Raw genomic sequence first — 15,354 nt, 5'->3', positions numbered from 1 at the left:
ACTTGTCCAGCAAAAATCAAGCCCTCATACGGCTTTGTGGACTGAAAATTTTAAGTTATGACTCTGGGGAAAAAGGCGAGGAAAAACAAGCGCAAAAAAATAATTAATGCCACCTTTACCCTAAATCCTCCAGCCTGTGTACTTGATATCTGCTCACTAACCACTAGATGGCCCCCTGAGCTTAGCCTGCGCATGTGTCAGCCACGAGGGGCGCTGTGCTTATTCTACGAGCTGAAGTCCTCATGAATTGGCAATGAAAAGTATTTTTGGTAATCACTTACTAGACATGTCATTCCAGAAGCAGTGGTAAGACCAATTTTAGAAAGTGATCAAAAATTTCTTTGCTGATTCTACTGGAATTTAATTTTCTTGATAATACAAGCAAGGATGGCCATTCATTGCAGTAAAGCTGCTAAGCTGACTTGTGATGTGTGCTGAATGCTCCATTCTTGCTTATTGCTGGTACAGTAATCTGATTCACAGATCAGGAATGCTCGCAGCATGGCAATCCCCTGCATTAGATTGCTTTTTGGTTTTGTGATTCCCTTTAATCCAGCTCTTCATTTACGCGCACAAGTTTGTGTTTGACCTAGGGCTCCACTCTTCATTTTGCATGTTAATTAGGGTCACCCAAGGATTTCGCTCTTCTAAGAAAAACATAACCTAAGCCTTACATCTTCCATGTCTGGATTTTGTCCAAAGTAATCGTACGCATGCACTTTGCTTACAAATGTACACTTGCTCTGACTTGTAAGCTTCAATTAATATTCCATAAGTGTGGGGTATGAACTGCAGCCGTAGATTTACAGCCGCTGTGAAAATTCCCCATGGCTATCGTTGCTTTAAGTGGCTGAATGCGGGCAATTTTTTATGGGGGGCCAGCAAGTATACCAGAAGTGTTATGTGGGCATGAATGGTCATGGAAAGGACACACTCTTTGAATCAGGCTTTTCTGTTTTTAAGCGATTTTTCCAAGCATATTTCTGATTGCAACTCTGCATGATGACTGCCCTCTAAATCATTTACTGAAATGATCGTTTATTACAATCTGGGTGAAAAAAAATTCAAAAATTGTTATCCAATTCTAATTGACAAATAAGATCGAAAAAAATTATATATATATATATATATATATATATATATATATATATATATATATATATATATATATATACACAGGGTGGAGCGCGGTAATTTGCTGATTTGGGAATGAAATAAAAAAATTATGATCATTAGAAAAATTTATTTTATATTTTAATTATACTGAACAGTAATGGACTTTTTAAATTACATGGTTTTAAATAGTGTATCTGGCAAATGTCGACCTTCGCTATCCACACACTGCTGCATACGTTTTCTGAAGTTTTCATGAACTCTAACAAGCATGTCCACTGGGATTCTGCCAATTTCAGCTTCAATATTGTTCCTTAGGTCTTCCAAGGTGTTGGGACGGTTGATATACACTTTAGACTTCAGGTAACCCCAAAGGAAAAAATCGCATGGGGCTAAATCTGGTGAGCGTGCTGGCCAGTTCACATCTCCCCTCAAAGAGATAAGCCGTCCAGGAAACATTTGCCTCAAACAATTCATGGTAACCCTCGCTGTGTGTGCAGTGGCACCATCCTGTTGGAACCATGTATCCTCTAGTTCCATTGCCTCAAGAGCCGACTGAAAATAATCCTGTATCGTAGACAAGTAACGTTCGGAGTTCACAGTTATGGCACGACCATTATCCTGAAAAAAGTAAGGACCAATGATGCCTACTCGTGATATGGCGCACCACACAGTGACGCGGTCCGAATGCAGAGGTCTCTCGTGAACTTCTCTGGGGTTTGTTTCACTCCAGTAACGCATATTTTGTTTGTTTACACACCCACTGAGGTGAAAATGTGCCTCATCAGAAAAAAACACAATTGCGTCACGGGGTATCGTTGCTAACATGTCTTCACAAGAGGTCCGCCGTGTCACATAGTCCCATGCTGACAAATGTTGGACCACGCACATTTTATACGAGTGAAAATTCAGTTCATCATGAAGAATCCGGTGGAGAGAACGTCTTGAAATGCCAAGAGCAAATGATTGCTTCCGAGCAGAGCGTTTCGGAGATTGCAGTACTGCTGCTCTAACTCTCTCGATGTTTTGTGGTGTTGTAATCCTTCTCTCAGGTCCCCTTCGTACACATGACACATTCCCTGCTGTTCTGAATGCATTCACCCAATTTACAATTGATTGCCGTCCAGGAACACGTCCGCGTGGAGGAACAGCGAATTGTAAACGAAAAGCACGCTGCACTGTAATGATCGAGTGGGCATTTGAAAAATACGCTTCAACACAAAATGACCTCTCCTCACGTGTCCACTGCATGATGGCAACTGAAAGGCAGAGGAATACAAATCTCCCATCAGCCACTGTAAGCCACACCCACTCTCCCCTCTCTTCGACCGACAGTGCCGCCACAGCATGCAGTGCAAAAAAGCAAATTACCGCGCACCACCCTGTGTATATATGTATGTATATGTATATATATATATATATATATATATATATATATATATTCCCCTTTTTCACTGTAAAGTGTTTGAAACGGCTTCTGTGAAAATATTTAACTATTCTGCAATTAGGATGAATAGTAGGGAAATAAACCTCAGAACGTTCCGGATTCAATGGATAACTATAGCTAGAATCTGGCAGGCTTTCCATAGAAGACATTGTCTTATGCCATTAACTAGCAATTCAGATGCGTGGATTATAACACTTTCAGCTGACGCTTGATCTTTCCTTTTGCCACATGTATTTCCTTTCCTTGCCTTCTCTGGTCAGAACTCCTCATAGTCATCAGTTAGGTAAAAAGACATGTGATGTGCTCCAAGCTGCTTACTGTCCTACCGGTATTCCTGTATAACGCGGCTCTGTTATTCACGGTGTATTCTACTTTTACAGCTTCTTATAGCAGCGGTTTTGCCAATAATTGCATCTGGACTAATTGATTGTTTCGCAGGAAATGTATTTAACAACAAGTGGAATTAATGCTAGATGTTGGGAATGAGCATTTACTAATTCACCTTGTCTTGCTCTTAGGTTGCTGTATGCTGCATTTGTTTCTTTGTGATTCTTCCATTGAATTTGGTGGGCACGATCCTTGGTCGGAATTTGGCAGGTCAGCCAAACTTCCCCTGTCGCGTCAATGCTGTTCCCCGACCCATTCCAGAGAAGAAATGGTGAGATGTTTTGTGTTATTTCTTCTTAAGAAGTTCACAATACCATAGTACTTACAGTGCTCTTCTATCGTTCCATCTCTGTTTTATTTAATTTTTTACCAACTTCCTGTCAACATTTTGGTTGAGAATCCCCAGTGCATGCTGGGATACCCAAACAAGACGTCATCGGGGCAAATGCTGCCGTCCCTGCCACAAGCCTCTGTGCCCAGCCTGAAATGAAGCGTCATCAGTGACATCAGATTCAGAGACCGTGCTAGTCACTGCTGTACTGAAAATGCATCCGTTGTCAATTAACGTATGCTCAGTTAGATCTTGTCACCGCGCAATATATATATATATATATTTTTTTTAATGCACAGTGACAGTGCGCTCTCACCTTCAGCTCTAACGAGAGTTGATGAACCGGCAAGAGAGCGCACCCTCAGTGCACACTGTGCGGAGATAACCTGGCGTGCAGGGAAAGCAGAGGCCAGCCCCGTCACTGAAAGTGATGTCGCTGTCCAGTCGAAAAATTTTTGCAGTGACAAGATCCTACTCGTCATATGTCAGAATTTAAAACCGGCGCAGGGACTACCCCAGCCCTTGTAACAGAGGTCACGGATGAGGCTTTGTTTCAGGTTCGTACAGAGGCATCTGTAACATCTGCCCCTGATGATGTCTCATTTGAGTATCCCAGCATGCACTGGGGATTCTCAAACATCATGAAAGAGGAAGTAGGTAAAAAAATGAGAACGGTAGGGAAGTTTTAATTAAAGTATAGTAGATAAGCAATTAATTACACTAAATAGACTTTTAGGATTAAATCAGTGTTTGTTTTGGATCACCCCATTAATTGGACACTGTGTAGAGAAGCAGCAGTCAATGTATCCCTCATAAAGCTTTGATTTGATGCTAGAAATGGTTTTCTAAAAGTAAGCTTGATGTTTCCATATGTGGAAAACCTAAAATGTTTATGGTGTTCACAGGTTCATGGAGCCAGCGGTCATTGTATGCCTGGGGGGAATACTACCGTTTGGATCCATTTTTATTGAAATGTAAGTGCTATTCACCGTTTCATTAACCGTCAAGCCTCTTGTTCTTTTTTTGCCCACTGTTGTCAGAGCCACTCAGACTAGTTAAAGGGGTTGTCAACTACTGGGACAACATCGTCTTGATCTAAATGTTTGGTCCTGATAAAATTAAAAAAAAAAGCCTATACTCTCCTCCGGTGTCTGTGCAGTTGTTGTGACACGTGACCCTGGCACTCAGTCAGCGCTGGCATCACGATCTTCCTCTTCGGACATTTTGAACATTAAGAGAAAGTCAAAGATCAGCTGCACATCGGATTTCCTCTTTATGTTCAAAATATCTGAAGGTGGGGACAGTGACAACACCGGCCCTCATTGAGTGCTAGGCACCATGTGTCACTACAACCGCATGAGAACCCCAGGTCTGCAAGTGCCAACACCGCGGATTAGAGCAGGGGTGTCAAACTGCATTCCTCAAGGGCTGCAAACAGGTCATGTTTTCAGGATTTCCTTGTATTGCACAGGTGATAATTTAATCACCTAAACACATAATGATTACAGCACCTTGTGCAAAGCTAAGGAAATCTTGAAAACACGCATGGTTTGCGGTCCTCGAGGAATGCAGTTTGACACCCCTGGATTAGAGTATAAGGTTTATTGTGGCCAAATATTTAGGTCACGTGGTCACAAGAATGCGATAGGCGTAATTCCAACTAGATGGACGCAGCCTTGCTCAATGCAAGTGTATTGAGGAAGGTTACAAACAGTCTAGTCAGCATGTGACCAGGAGTATGTATATATCATATTTGCGATCACATGATCGCTTACTGCGGGGAAAACTGAGTGCGCGAGGAGAGGATGAGGTAAGGATTCACAAGTCTGCAGTCACTGGGGGGTCAGGCTAGGTTGTATCCGGGTCAGATATCTAGACCCAGATACAACCCTTCTGTGTGTGTGAAATAACGAACTCTACCCCACCTCATAAAAAAATATCCAATATATAAAAATTTGTATGTAAAGTTGAACAGAAATTGAAAGTGTCATTTACTCTTTTTTCACTCTTGATATCTGCAAACAAAAAAATAATATAAAACTTAAGCCCCATATAATACAATAAAAGGCAAACATTATTTCATCAATTTTTAGCCGTTAAAAGCACGATAACACCTGAAAATGTGCCTGGTTAGGAACGGAACAAAATGGCCTGGTCCTAAACTGGTTGAAAAATAAAATTTTAGAAGTGCTGTTTTATTTGTACATTTTACTTCCCAAAAAGGGAAATAAGAGATGGTGAAACTCTCTCATATGTACCGTAAAATTGTACTACTGAAAGCTACATCTTGTCATGCCAAAAATGAGTCCATTGATGGAAAGTTGTAAAACTTATAGCGCTCAGAATATGGCAAAACAAAAATCGAACTCTTTTTCAAACAGTTTATTGCACAAATAGTGATAGAACTATAAACATGGTATAACCGTAATTTTTGTGCAGGACGGCAAAGAGAAAAATAAAAAACTGAAACTGCAGAATCTTGAGAGCACAACGTAGGGCAGAGATCCTGATTCCAATAATGTCACTTACTGTGCTGCTTGCTATAGTATCATTCTGATGAAGTGGGTCACAAGAGGGTTCGTAAACCTGCTGCCAGCTAGTTAAAGCCGGCATCACCACCTGGGCAAGTGCTGGGACCCACTCGCTGTCAGCAGGGGCATAACTGCAGCGGTTGCTGTTGCGACCACCCAGCTTGTGAGGGGCCCGCCAAGGCCAGCAAATACTTAGTCTGGATGTACGTCCTCAGCAATGCATGCTCCCTGACAATCAGAGGCCAGCAGCTGACGTCGGTGTGCATGTGGCGAGGGGCGCATTGCAGTGACCTCATGGGCTCCGGTCAGTTGTCAGCTTCAGAAGAAAACACTGCAATGGATGGGAAATGAGTTTTTTTTTTCCCTTTTTAAATCTGTGCATTATACTACAGTGATGCGTATAGGCCCAGTAAGTGACACAATTGGGCAGCAAAAACCTGGCGACAGATTCCCTTTAATAAGTTGTAAGTATATCAAGATGGTGTCACTGACACCGCTAGACCAGGGGTCCTCAAACTTTTTAAACAGGGGCCAGTTCACGGTCCCTCAGACCATTGGAGGGCCGGAATATAGTTTTTTAAAAAAATGAACAAATTCCTATGCACACTGCACATATCTTATTTTGAAGTAAAAAAACAAAACCGGAACAAATACAATATTTAAAATGAAGAACAAGTAAAGTTAAAGCAAGAAACTTACTGGTATTTCAATGGGAACTATGGGCCTGCTTTTGGCTAATGAGATGGTCAATGTCCGGGTCCATACTTGTCACCGCTAGTGGTAACAGGTGAAGCAATTGTTCTCTTTCGTGATATCATTGTCTCCTATGTATTCCAAATTGCTATTAGTGAAATACATATATACATACATACATACATACATACAACGCTACAAAAACAATATACCAAACGCAGAACGCAGCCTTGCCAGTCCATATCCTTTCGGACTGGTGGAACTCTGCTTTTATCTCCGGCTCAGACTGGTGTGGTGCGAGAGTCCCCAATAGGCAGGTAAATGTCCCCAATAGGCAGGTAAATGTCCCCAATAGGCAGGTAAATGTCCCCAATAGGCAGGTAAATGTCCCCAATAGGCAGGTAAATGTCCCCAATAGGCAGGTAAATGTCCCCAATAGGCAGGTAAATGTCCCCAATAGGCAGCATAGTCCCCAATAGGCAGGTAAATGTCCCCAATAGGCAGTATGGGTCCCCAAAAGGCCGGATAGTCCCCAATAGACAGGTAAATGTCGCCAAAAGGCAGCATAGTCCTCAATAGGCAGGTAAATGTCCCCAGTAGGCAGCATAGGTCGCCAACTGGCATGATAGACCGGACCCAGCGTTAAAAAAAAAAGAAAAAAGTGTTCCCCTATGTCCCCCACTGTCCTGAAGAGGGGCCTGCTCGACTGTCTTCCTTCTTCTGGCACAGGCAGTGTGATGACACACGTAGTCTGTGCTGCATATGGAGGGCCGCGCATCGCCTTTCCTTGCCGCCTCATCGTTCCGCCCGCGATTACAGGACCCGCCGGCATTGAACTGTACTGAAGTTCAATGTCTGCTGGGCCCAGGGGCCTAATAAATGTCCTTGGCAGGCCGCATCTGGCCCCGGAGCCGTAGTTTGAGGACCCCTGCGCTAGACCAATGGAAAAATGTTTTGATTTTTGTTTCTTTTTTCTTCATTGAGTGATGTGATATTTTAATTGGTTTTCCTTGCAGGTATTTCATCTTTACTTCGTTCTGGGCATATAAGATCTACTATGTGTATGGCTTTATGATGTTGGTACTGGTCATTCTCTGCATTGTGACCGTGTGTGTAACGATTGTATGTACATACTTCCTACTAAACGCCGAAGACTACAGGTGGTAAGTCCTATCAACAAATATTCTAAGCCTACATATATGTGCTTTTATCTTACACTTGGTCCACTGTACCTACTCTGCTGGGGCACGCTACTAAACTTAATTTACAGCGAATTATCATTTTATACAATGCCAGTAAGTAATACAGCTAGCTTTCCTGGTTCCTGAGAGCAATACCTGCATGTATGTTGTGTAACTTAATTATCCTTGCTGCTCCGTCGCCGCTGCTTTAGTTGTCCTATCTAATCTGCTTTCTTTCCTAACGCTCCTCATCTGCTGTGTCCCCACATGACTGCTGCAGCCCATCATTGCTTTCAGCAGTGATGCCTGTTTATATAGCACAAGACCTTTTTATGCCAGTGATTGGGCATGTGGTCAACAAAGAGAAGTAAAATGGGAGATCACCATAGTATCGGGGGTTTGATATGAACTTTGCATATATAATGCATTTTTATCTTACCATAAATATTTTGATACAAGTATTTTATATCCACTTTTCCCACTGCTTTATATGGCACATTTATCTGTATGCCCACCCAAAAAAATAAAATTATGTAGTTTCAGAAGAGCACTGGCCTTCTTGGCTTTGATGCTACTGTAAGTGCAAAGCCTTCCTGTATGGGTCATAAAGAATATCATCTGAAATGTAAAGCCGGACCTGCATGCATGGTTTTTTAACACTTGGTGGTTGAAGTTGACGCTTGTACAGATCACATTTTGTAGCATAAAGTGTTAGTGACCACAATATACTCTGGTTCTAGTCTGTGTCTTTAAACGCCTGATTCCAGTGCTTGTGGCCATACAGCAGTGCCTAGGCTCTATTACATCACTGTGATAGCAGGAAATGATGGCAGGGCTGGAACGATCAATTAACAGACCCCCGACCCCATGCCTACACTGATGATGGTCTTACATGAAACCAGCTCAGGAGCAAGTCCATCCGATAACGTGTGCAGGTGCTCACCAGAATGTAAAATCCTTCCTCTTTATTTGGTAGAAAACTTTAAAACGACAACAGGATGAGGAGGCAGAGAAAGGCAGCGTGGGAACGTCAATGGCAGCGTGGGAAAGTTAATGGCAGTGTTCCATTGCACTTCAACAGGCCGGTTCCACGCTGCTGTTCTGAGCCTCCCCGGCCCTTAACATTTTGGTTTTTTACTAAATAAAAATAGATTTTACATACAAGAGATGTGGTTTCCTGGATGAATTATTGTATTTTCTTACAACTATAATGCAAATTTGTGATCAGTGTCCCACTGGATGTTAGGAAACAGTGAGACATTATCCTAGCGCACCGTAGATCGATCGGTGTGGCTCTGGTTTTCTAGTTCTGGACTTAAGTACATTGACATAACAAATGCCATTAGTATTTAGGATATATTTCAGATTTTTTTTGGTGCTGTGTATGTAGGTGTGTAGATTAACTACTTCATTTTTTTCTCTCCCAGGCAATGGACAAGTTTCCTTTCTGCCGCCTCCACTGCAATCTATGTTTACATGTATTCATTTTACTATTACTTTTTCAAAACAAAGTAAGTAATTATTGTGCTTGGTTCCTTATTCTGGCAGATGTTAATAGCATAAAATAGGAATGCAAAATATAAGGGCTCTTACAGACATCCGTGATCATCGGTCCGACCCCGTATCACATTGCATGTACCGACTGTGCGTCTCCTGAACCGAGCATGACCACTATGAAGCCAGTCTGTGGTGATCACGAACGTCTGAAAGAGCCCTTACTGAAAAGAATGCTTAAAGGGGTATTCCCATCTCTAATGTCCTATCCCAATATGCAGTAGGTGTAATAATATTAGCAAATTCCCCCAATTAGAAATGTGTAGTTTTTCTGATTTGCTATGTCTTTCCTTATGTGCAGGCATTGCAGGACCTTGGGTATCCATGGTTACGACCACTGATATAATAAGTTAGCTAGTTGCTAGAGGTGATAACCTCTAAGGACCTCTGCTTTTATTTGAGATGAATCTGCGCTGCACTTTATGTAAATGATCAGTGCTGTGGAGTCGAAGGTATGGCTTACCGACTCCACACCCTGATACCTAACTTCCTACAATCCCTGCACATGAGGAAAAAGACATAGCGAATCAGAAAAACTATTCTAAATTTCTAACTGGAGGTATTTGCTAATATTAGTACACTTACTACATATTGGGATAGGATCTTAGAGAAGGGAATACCCCTTTAAATAAATTGTCATAGACTCCTGTTCGGGAATAGGCGAGCCAACATGAAGTAGTCAGCAGCTCAGTTCACCCACTCCATTTACTTACAGGTGTCAGTGGAGTCCTGTGATAAGTTATTAGGCTCCCCATAGTGCCTCAGGAGCAGGCTATAGTCTGACAGTAATGGCCGCATCCATTGCTAGAACTGTCACCATCATTGCTGTAGTGACTGACAGCAATGGGCACCATACTAGTGGAAAATGGCCCAGGCTGCGTAGTTATCCATCTCTGACATGTAGCAGTATACAGAGGTTGTCATCACTGACATCAGTCCCCAGAGCTCACAATCTACCGTATATTTCAAATCTATCAGTTATGAAATGTTGGGAAAATGTCAACTTATTTCAGAGAATATACATAGACATGGTTTTTTTCTTTAATTACCATAATTTTCTTTTCATTCCTTTCCCACTAGAATGTATGGATTGTTTCAAACATCATTTTACTTTGGATATATGGCAGTATTTAGCACAGCTTTGGGAATTATGTGCGGTGAGTATTTAGTGCCGTGTCAAATACATGCAATGTGTGTGTGTTTTCTTTTTTTCTTGGATAGAGTCTAAAATCAATGTTTTCAGTGTCCTATCACTGGAAGTCCCCTCTGATGGAATAGTGAAAGCTATGGCTGATCAGCAGCCACGTGACATAACAATGTCACTCGAGCGCTGGGAGACACAGCAGTAAGATTTTACAATTGATGCTGGACTTGGAGGTATTGATGCTTGACTTTTTTGGGGGGGAGAGCGGCACAGACTGCACCTGTTGAAAAGGGGTTGTCCAGTAGTCAACAAACCCTTTAAGATAGCTGTAAATATACAGCACAGTACAAAAAAGTAAGAGGGCTTTCTTTTTATTTCTTTACAAGTAGAGAACAGTGAAAATTGCTTTGATTTCAGAGTGGTGTTTTAATTCCCAGAAATTAAAGCCGTTCTGTGATTGGTTATTATAAACATTTTGACCTTTCTTGTCATGCGGTTTCCACCTTACTTTTTTTGACTGTGGATACCTTTTGTACATAAACAAACACCGTGTGCACTGCTATATTATGGTGCAGAGACTAGGTTCCCAAACCATCCAGTAAATACAAAAGTCTCGCACTCAACTTAAATCTTATTGATTGATGGATTTTATTGGTACTAGGGTAGCACTGGAAACGTTTCAGCCCTTATCGAGCTTTCATCAGTCACGTGCTGTGCCTTTAAATGTGTATCGATTGTATCCTAAAATGGGATGCAGACCGTGCCTGATGCAGTCAAATGACTGCTAAGGGATAAGATGGTGATTTCATGTAGTACACAGAATATTAGAGACAAGAAGAGCTTGTATAGGTAATGTAAACGGTAGGAGGTAATAACCTCAAGGGCGGCCAGCCTAAAGAGCAGGGGCTGGAGGGAAAACCGCCTGAATGCGTGTGATGTCCTTTGAGACGCGGAGTCCACCGCTAGTTGTCTCTAATATTCTGTGTACTACACGAAATCACCACCTTATCCCTTAGCAGTCATTTGACTGCATCAGGCACGGTCTGCATCCCATTTTAGGATACAATCGATACACATTTAAAGGCACAGCACGTGACTGATGAAAGCTCGATAAGGGCTGAAACGTTTCCAGTGCTACCCTAGTACCAATAAAATCCATCAATCAATAAGATTTAAGTTGAGTGCGAGACTTTTGTGGATACCTTTTGACATGGAAAAAATGTTAACATATGTTAGAGGTTACATTTGAGTTACGGAAATTGTGCCTGATTTCATTCATTTATTTTAAACCCACTGATATGTAATTTGCTGCCAAGTTTCAATTTTTTTTTCTTTTGTGGGAGTGTCTCTCTCAGTAATATAGGCAGAATGGGAGGTTGCTGTCTTCATTATCTTCTGTATCAGCACAGCTTCTATCCTGCACTTAATTTTTATACGCTTTCCTCCTTTTCTGTAGTTTGTTCTCTCTGCCTTCGCTGACATTGTCCAGACCTTTTTATCTCTCGAATTCTTGGAGATTTTTCTTTTACAAACTTTTCTCTGTTGCTTGCTATCTGTAACAATGGAAAAAAGGCGGTGGAAGAGCAGAGAGCCATCAGGGAGGAGAAGGAGCTTTACCTGATTTTGTATCGGCAAAATAAGACATTTTTTGAATGAAAGTTTTCTTTGTATTAGTAAACAAATGAATAGTAGAAATTCTGTGCAATTAGCATGATACCACATCTGTATAGAGTAAAGTTAAACAAAATGATCTCAACACAATAGAAAATTATGACAAACTTTTTTTTTTTTTTTTTGCATTATGTAGTTAAAATTATGATCTCCCGGCCTATGGAGTACAAACCTATATCGCTGATGGGACCCTTTTCAGTATGTCCCCTGCTCCCATGGTAACTAGTGATGAGCGAATATACTTGTTACTCGAGATTTTTTGAGCATGTTCGGGGGTCCTCCCGAGTATTTTTTTAGTGCTTGGAGTTTTAGTTTTTATTGCCACAGCTGAATGATTTACATCTGTTAGCCAGCATAATTACATGTGGGGGTTGCCTGGTTACTAGGGAATCCCCACATGTACTTATGCTAGCTAACAGATGTAAATCATTCAGCTGTGGCAATAAAAACTAAAACTCTGAGCATGTTCGAGAAATCTCGAGTAATGAGTATATTCGCTCATCACTAATGGTAACCCATTGGCACCCCGAAACCTCATTGTGGGGAGCCGATGGGCACTAAATGTGCAGGCACACAACGGAACCATTTAAATGCTAATGTCAAAGATTGATAGTGGCATCTGAATGGTTAAACAGCAACTGGAGATGGCTCTGGTCGCTGCCGTCAGTCAGGTGCCGGCTGCGCACACGTGCTTCCTCCATCGGGAAGGGTTGTGGAAGTTAGTTGACATGACAGGTCAGTCTGTAGACAGCAGTTACGGCGTAGGCTCATTATCGGACACCCTCTGATTACATTTATTTCTCTCTTCTAGGAGCGATTGGTTACATGGGAACAAGTGCCTTTGTCCGGAAAATTTACACTAATGTGAAGATTGACTGACCAAGCGATCTGGCGGAAATAAGAACTGTGGATCAGTTAAATTTTTTTTTCTCCCTTCGGCCGGGGTGAAACATGCACATTAGTGCCAGAAGAGATTGGGTTTTAACACCGGGTACTGGCTTAAAATGACATCTATTTCATTGATCCTAGTTTTCTTACAGACTACTCTTTCCAACAAGTCACAGCAAATGCTCGGATTATATGCAGTAAGCAGTTACTACAATACATGGCTAATCTTCCCCCACCCCCCAAAAAATCCACAAGCTCATAAAAGATGAATAGACTAGCTCTCTTCAGTGAAGAGGACTCGCGGTTTATTTAATGCATTTGTTCCATTCAGTAAATAAGAGGGAATCTTGGCTGCTCCAACTAGTTGATTAGTAGTCTTCTTGGTACCTTCTAAACTGTCTAATATTGCTGTTCCAGGAAACTTCCTTTTCTCTCCTTTCCGTTGCCACTTTAGAAATGTATGTTGATATTTTTTTGCCTGTGGGTGTCTTAATGGTTTTCTGTGTCCAATAACTTCCGCACCCCGGAAAAATAAAGAAATCTGCATGTAATATCGGCTTCTCATGCACTTGGACCAATCTCCCACGTATTTATCTCTGAAAGAACGCAATGAAACTGCATTTAAGAATCCATGTAAAGGACTGAAAGCAAATGTTCTCCGCCCTGCAGTTGACTGTAAATTGTAAAATCATTAAAGGAATAGAATTTGTTTTTAAGGCCATTTTGTGGTCTGCAGAAAGACATTTTAACTCCACTGTAGTCACCCCCCTCTCCTTCCAATGTTGATTTTGGTTTGTTGTCTGTCTTGACATAATGTTTTCTAATTGTTTTTTTTTTTTTTTTTCTGTTTTGTTGGGGGCTCAATGAAGGCTTTACTTTAAAATATGAAAGGGGAATTACATGTATATAACATTAAATAATGTAACTTAGGTTTAGATCCTAATTGTATTTGGATGTACAGGTTTATTACAGATTTTTTTCTTTTTTCTTTTTTTTTTGAAGATGATTCTATGTACAAAAATCTGTGGCGTCAGGTGGCTATTCACATCTTGCCTGCCATTGCATGAGATATTGGTTTTCCTTCATGGAGTGTGTATGTTGTTTTTTGTTTTTTTTTCTTTTTTGTTTTTTTTTCTTTCTGAAGATCTTACACAGGAAAGATTTGTAATTTAGAACATTTAATTTTTGTTAATGCCATCTGGACACTTGTGTAACATCTGAAGCATTGGGGCTTTAGAGTGTTCAGAAAACTGAAATAAAATTTTCAGACAAAACCATTCTGGATGAAATCCTTGTTTTCATTTTTTTGGGGATGTACTGTCTCAGAAACCAGTGGATCGTATGGCATTCACGCCCTCGCCACGGGGGCCGTGTTTTACAGTACAGCACTAGATGTTGTTGGGAACAAGAGGTGGCACTCTTACTAGTGATGAGCGAGCGTGCTCGAATATGGCGTTATCTGATCATGCTCGTGTGTTATCAGTCTTCTGATAACCTGTCTTCTAATCAGATAATCAGTCTTCTGCTCGAATAATATGTTTGAGTCCCCACGCCGCATGTCTCCAAGGCTGTTTGACAGCCGCAACACACGAGGGGGTTGCCTAACAAACATGGAATCCCTGCATGTGTTGCGGCTTTTTAGCAGCCGCAGGGACTCACATTTTTCGAGCACGCCGAAGACACTAACACTCGAGCATGCTCAGGTAAGGTCTTGTCCGAGCACGTCCGCTCATCATGAATTCTTACCACACTTTTATATTAGATGTTTGCACTGATGATTTTTGAAACAATAGCTTTGCTATATTTATTCTTTGTTTTTCCTCACTCACTGTATAATAGGGGCAGGTCGGCAAATAAAGTGATCTTAAAATAGTGAATTACAATTGTACTTCATGTGGAAACATTTGTAAAATGTAATTATTTTATTTCTATCTCCTCTTTTTAATCATAAGCCAATTTGTGCTGGTTCCAATAAAGTTGATCAAGGGACATTGAACCTAAAGTCTTGCTGTGTCAGGCTTAAAAGTGGTTTTATATAAAGTTTAGCTTTGTGTAATGAAGTTATGCAGCTGCTTTCTGGTATACTTGCCGTTTCTCAACATTTTCTTGATTTCTGGATATAAGCAAGAAGGTTTCCAGAACAGAAGCTGAAACCTGGTGCAGAACTGAAGATAAGAGTAGAGTTGAGTGAATTTTTTCAAACTTCCGAATGGCAGCGAATATTGTTTTTGGAATATACACCGAGCACAACTGAACGTAAGTGGGAGTAGAAATGAACGAATGTGTTCGGAAGCGATTGTCAAACATTCGGCGCAATTAAGGTACCAATATAGCACGAATATGGTAAAATCCAGATTCTGATACCGATTCTGAACATATTTGCTCAACTCTAAGAGTTTGCAACAGTTTCTTTA

General features: G+C 41.2%; 1 protein-coding gene across 1 annotated transcript in view; it reads left to right on the top strand.

Moving 5' to 3' along the window:
- Positions 1–14,942, top strand: part of TM9SF3 (transmembrane 9 superfamily member 3) — a 77,479-nt gene extending 62,537 nt beyond the window's left edge. The window contains exons 10-15 of the mRNA XM_069753377.1: positions 3,079–3,218; positions 4,184–4,252; positions 7,519–7,665; positions 9,111–9,194; positions 10,318–10,394; positions 12,864–14,942. Of these exons, the coding sequence (XP_069609478.1) occupies positions 3,079–3,218; positions 4,184–4,252; positions 7,519–7,665; positions 9,111–9,194; positions 10,318–10,394; positions 12,864–12,931 (585 nt within the window). The 3' untranslated portion in view covers positions 12,932–14,942. The remainder of the gene's footprint in view (positions 1–3,078; positions 3,219–4,183; positions 4,253–7,518; positions 7,666–9,110; positions 9,195–10,317; positions 10,395–12,863) is intronic.
- Positions 14,943–15,354: the final 412 nt, after the last annotated feature.

The sequence above is a fragment of the Ranitomeya imitator genome, chromosome 2, assembly GCF_032444005.1.
Source record: "Ranitomeya imitator isolate aRanImi1 chromosome 2, aRanImi1.pri, whole genome shotgun sequence".
Classification (NCBI taxonomy): Eukaryota; Metazoa; Chordata; class Amphibia; order Anura; family Dendrobatidae; genus Ranitomeya; species Ranitomeya imitator.
Note: the sequence above shows the minus strand (reverse complement) of the source record. Positions and strands in the feature narration are given on the sequence as shown.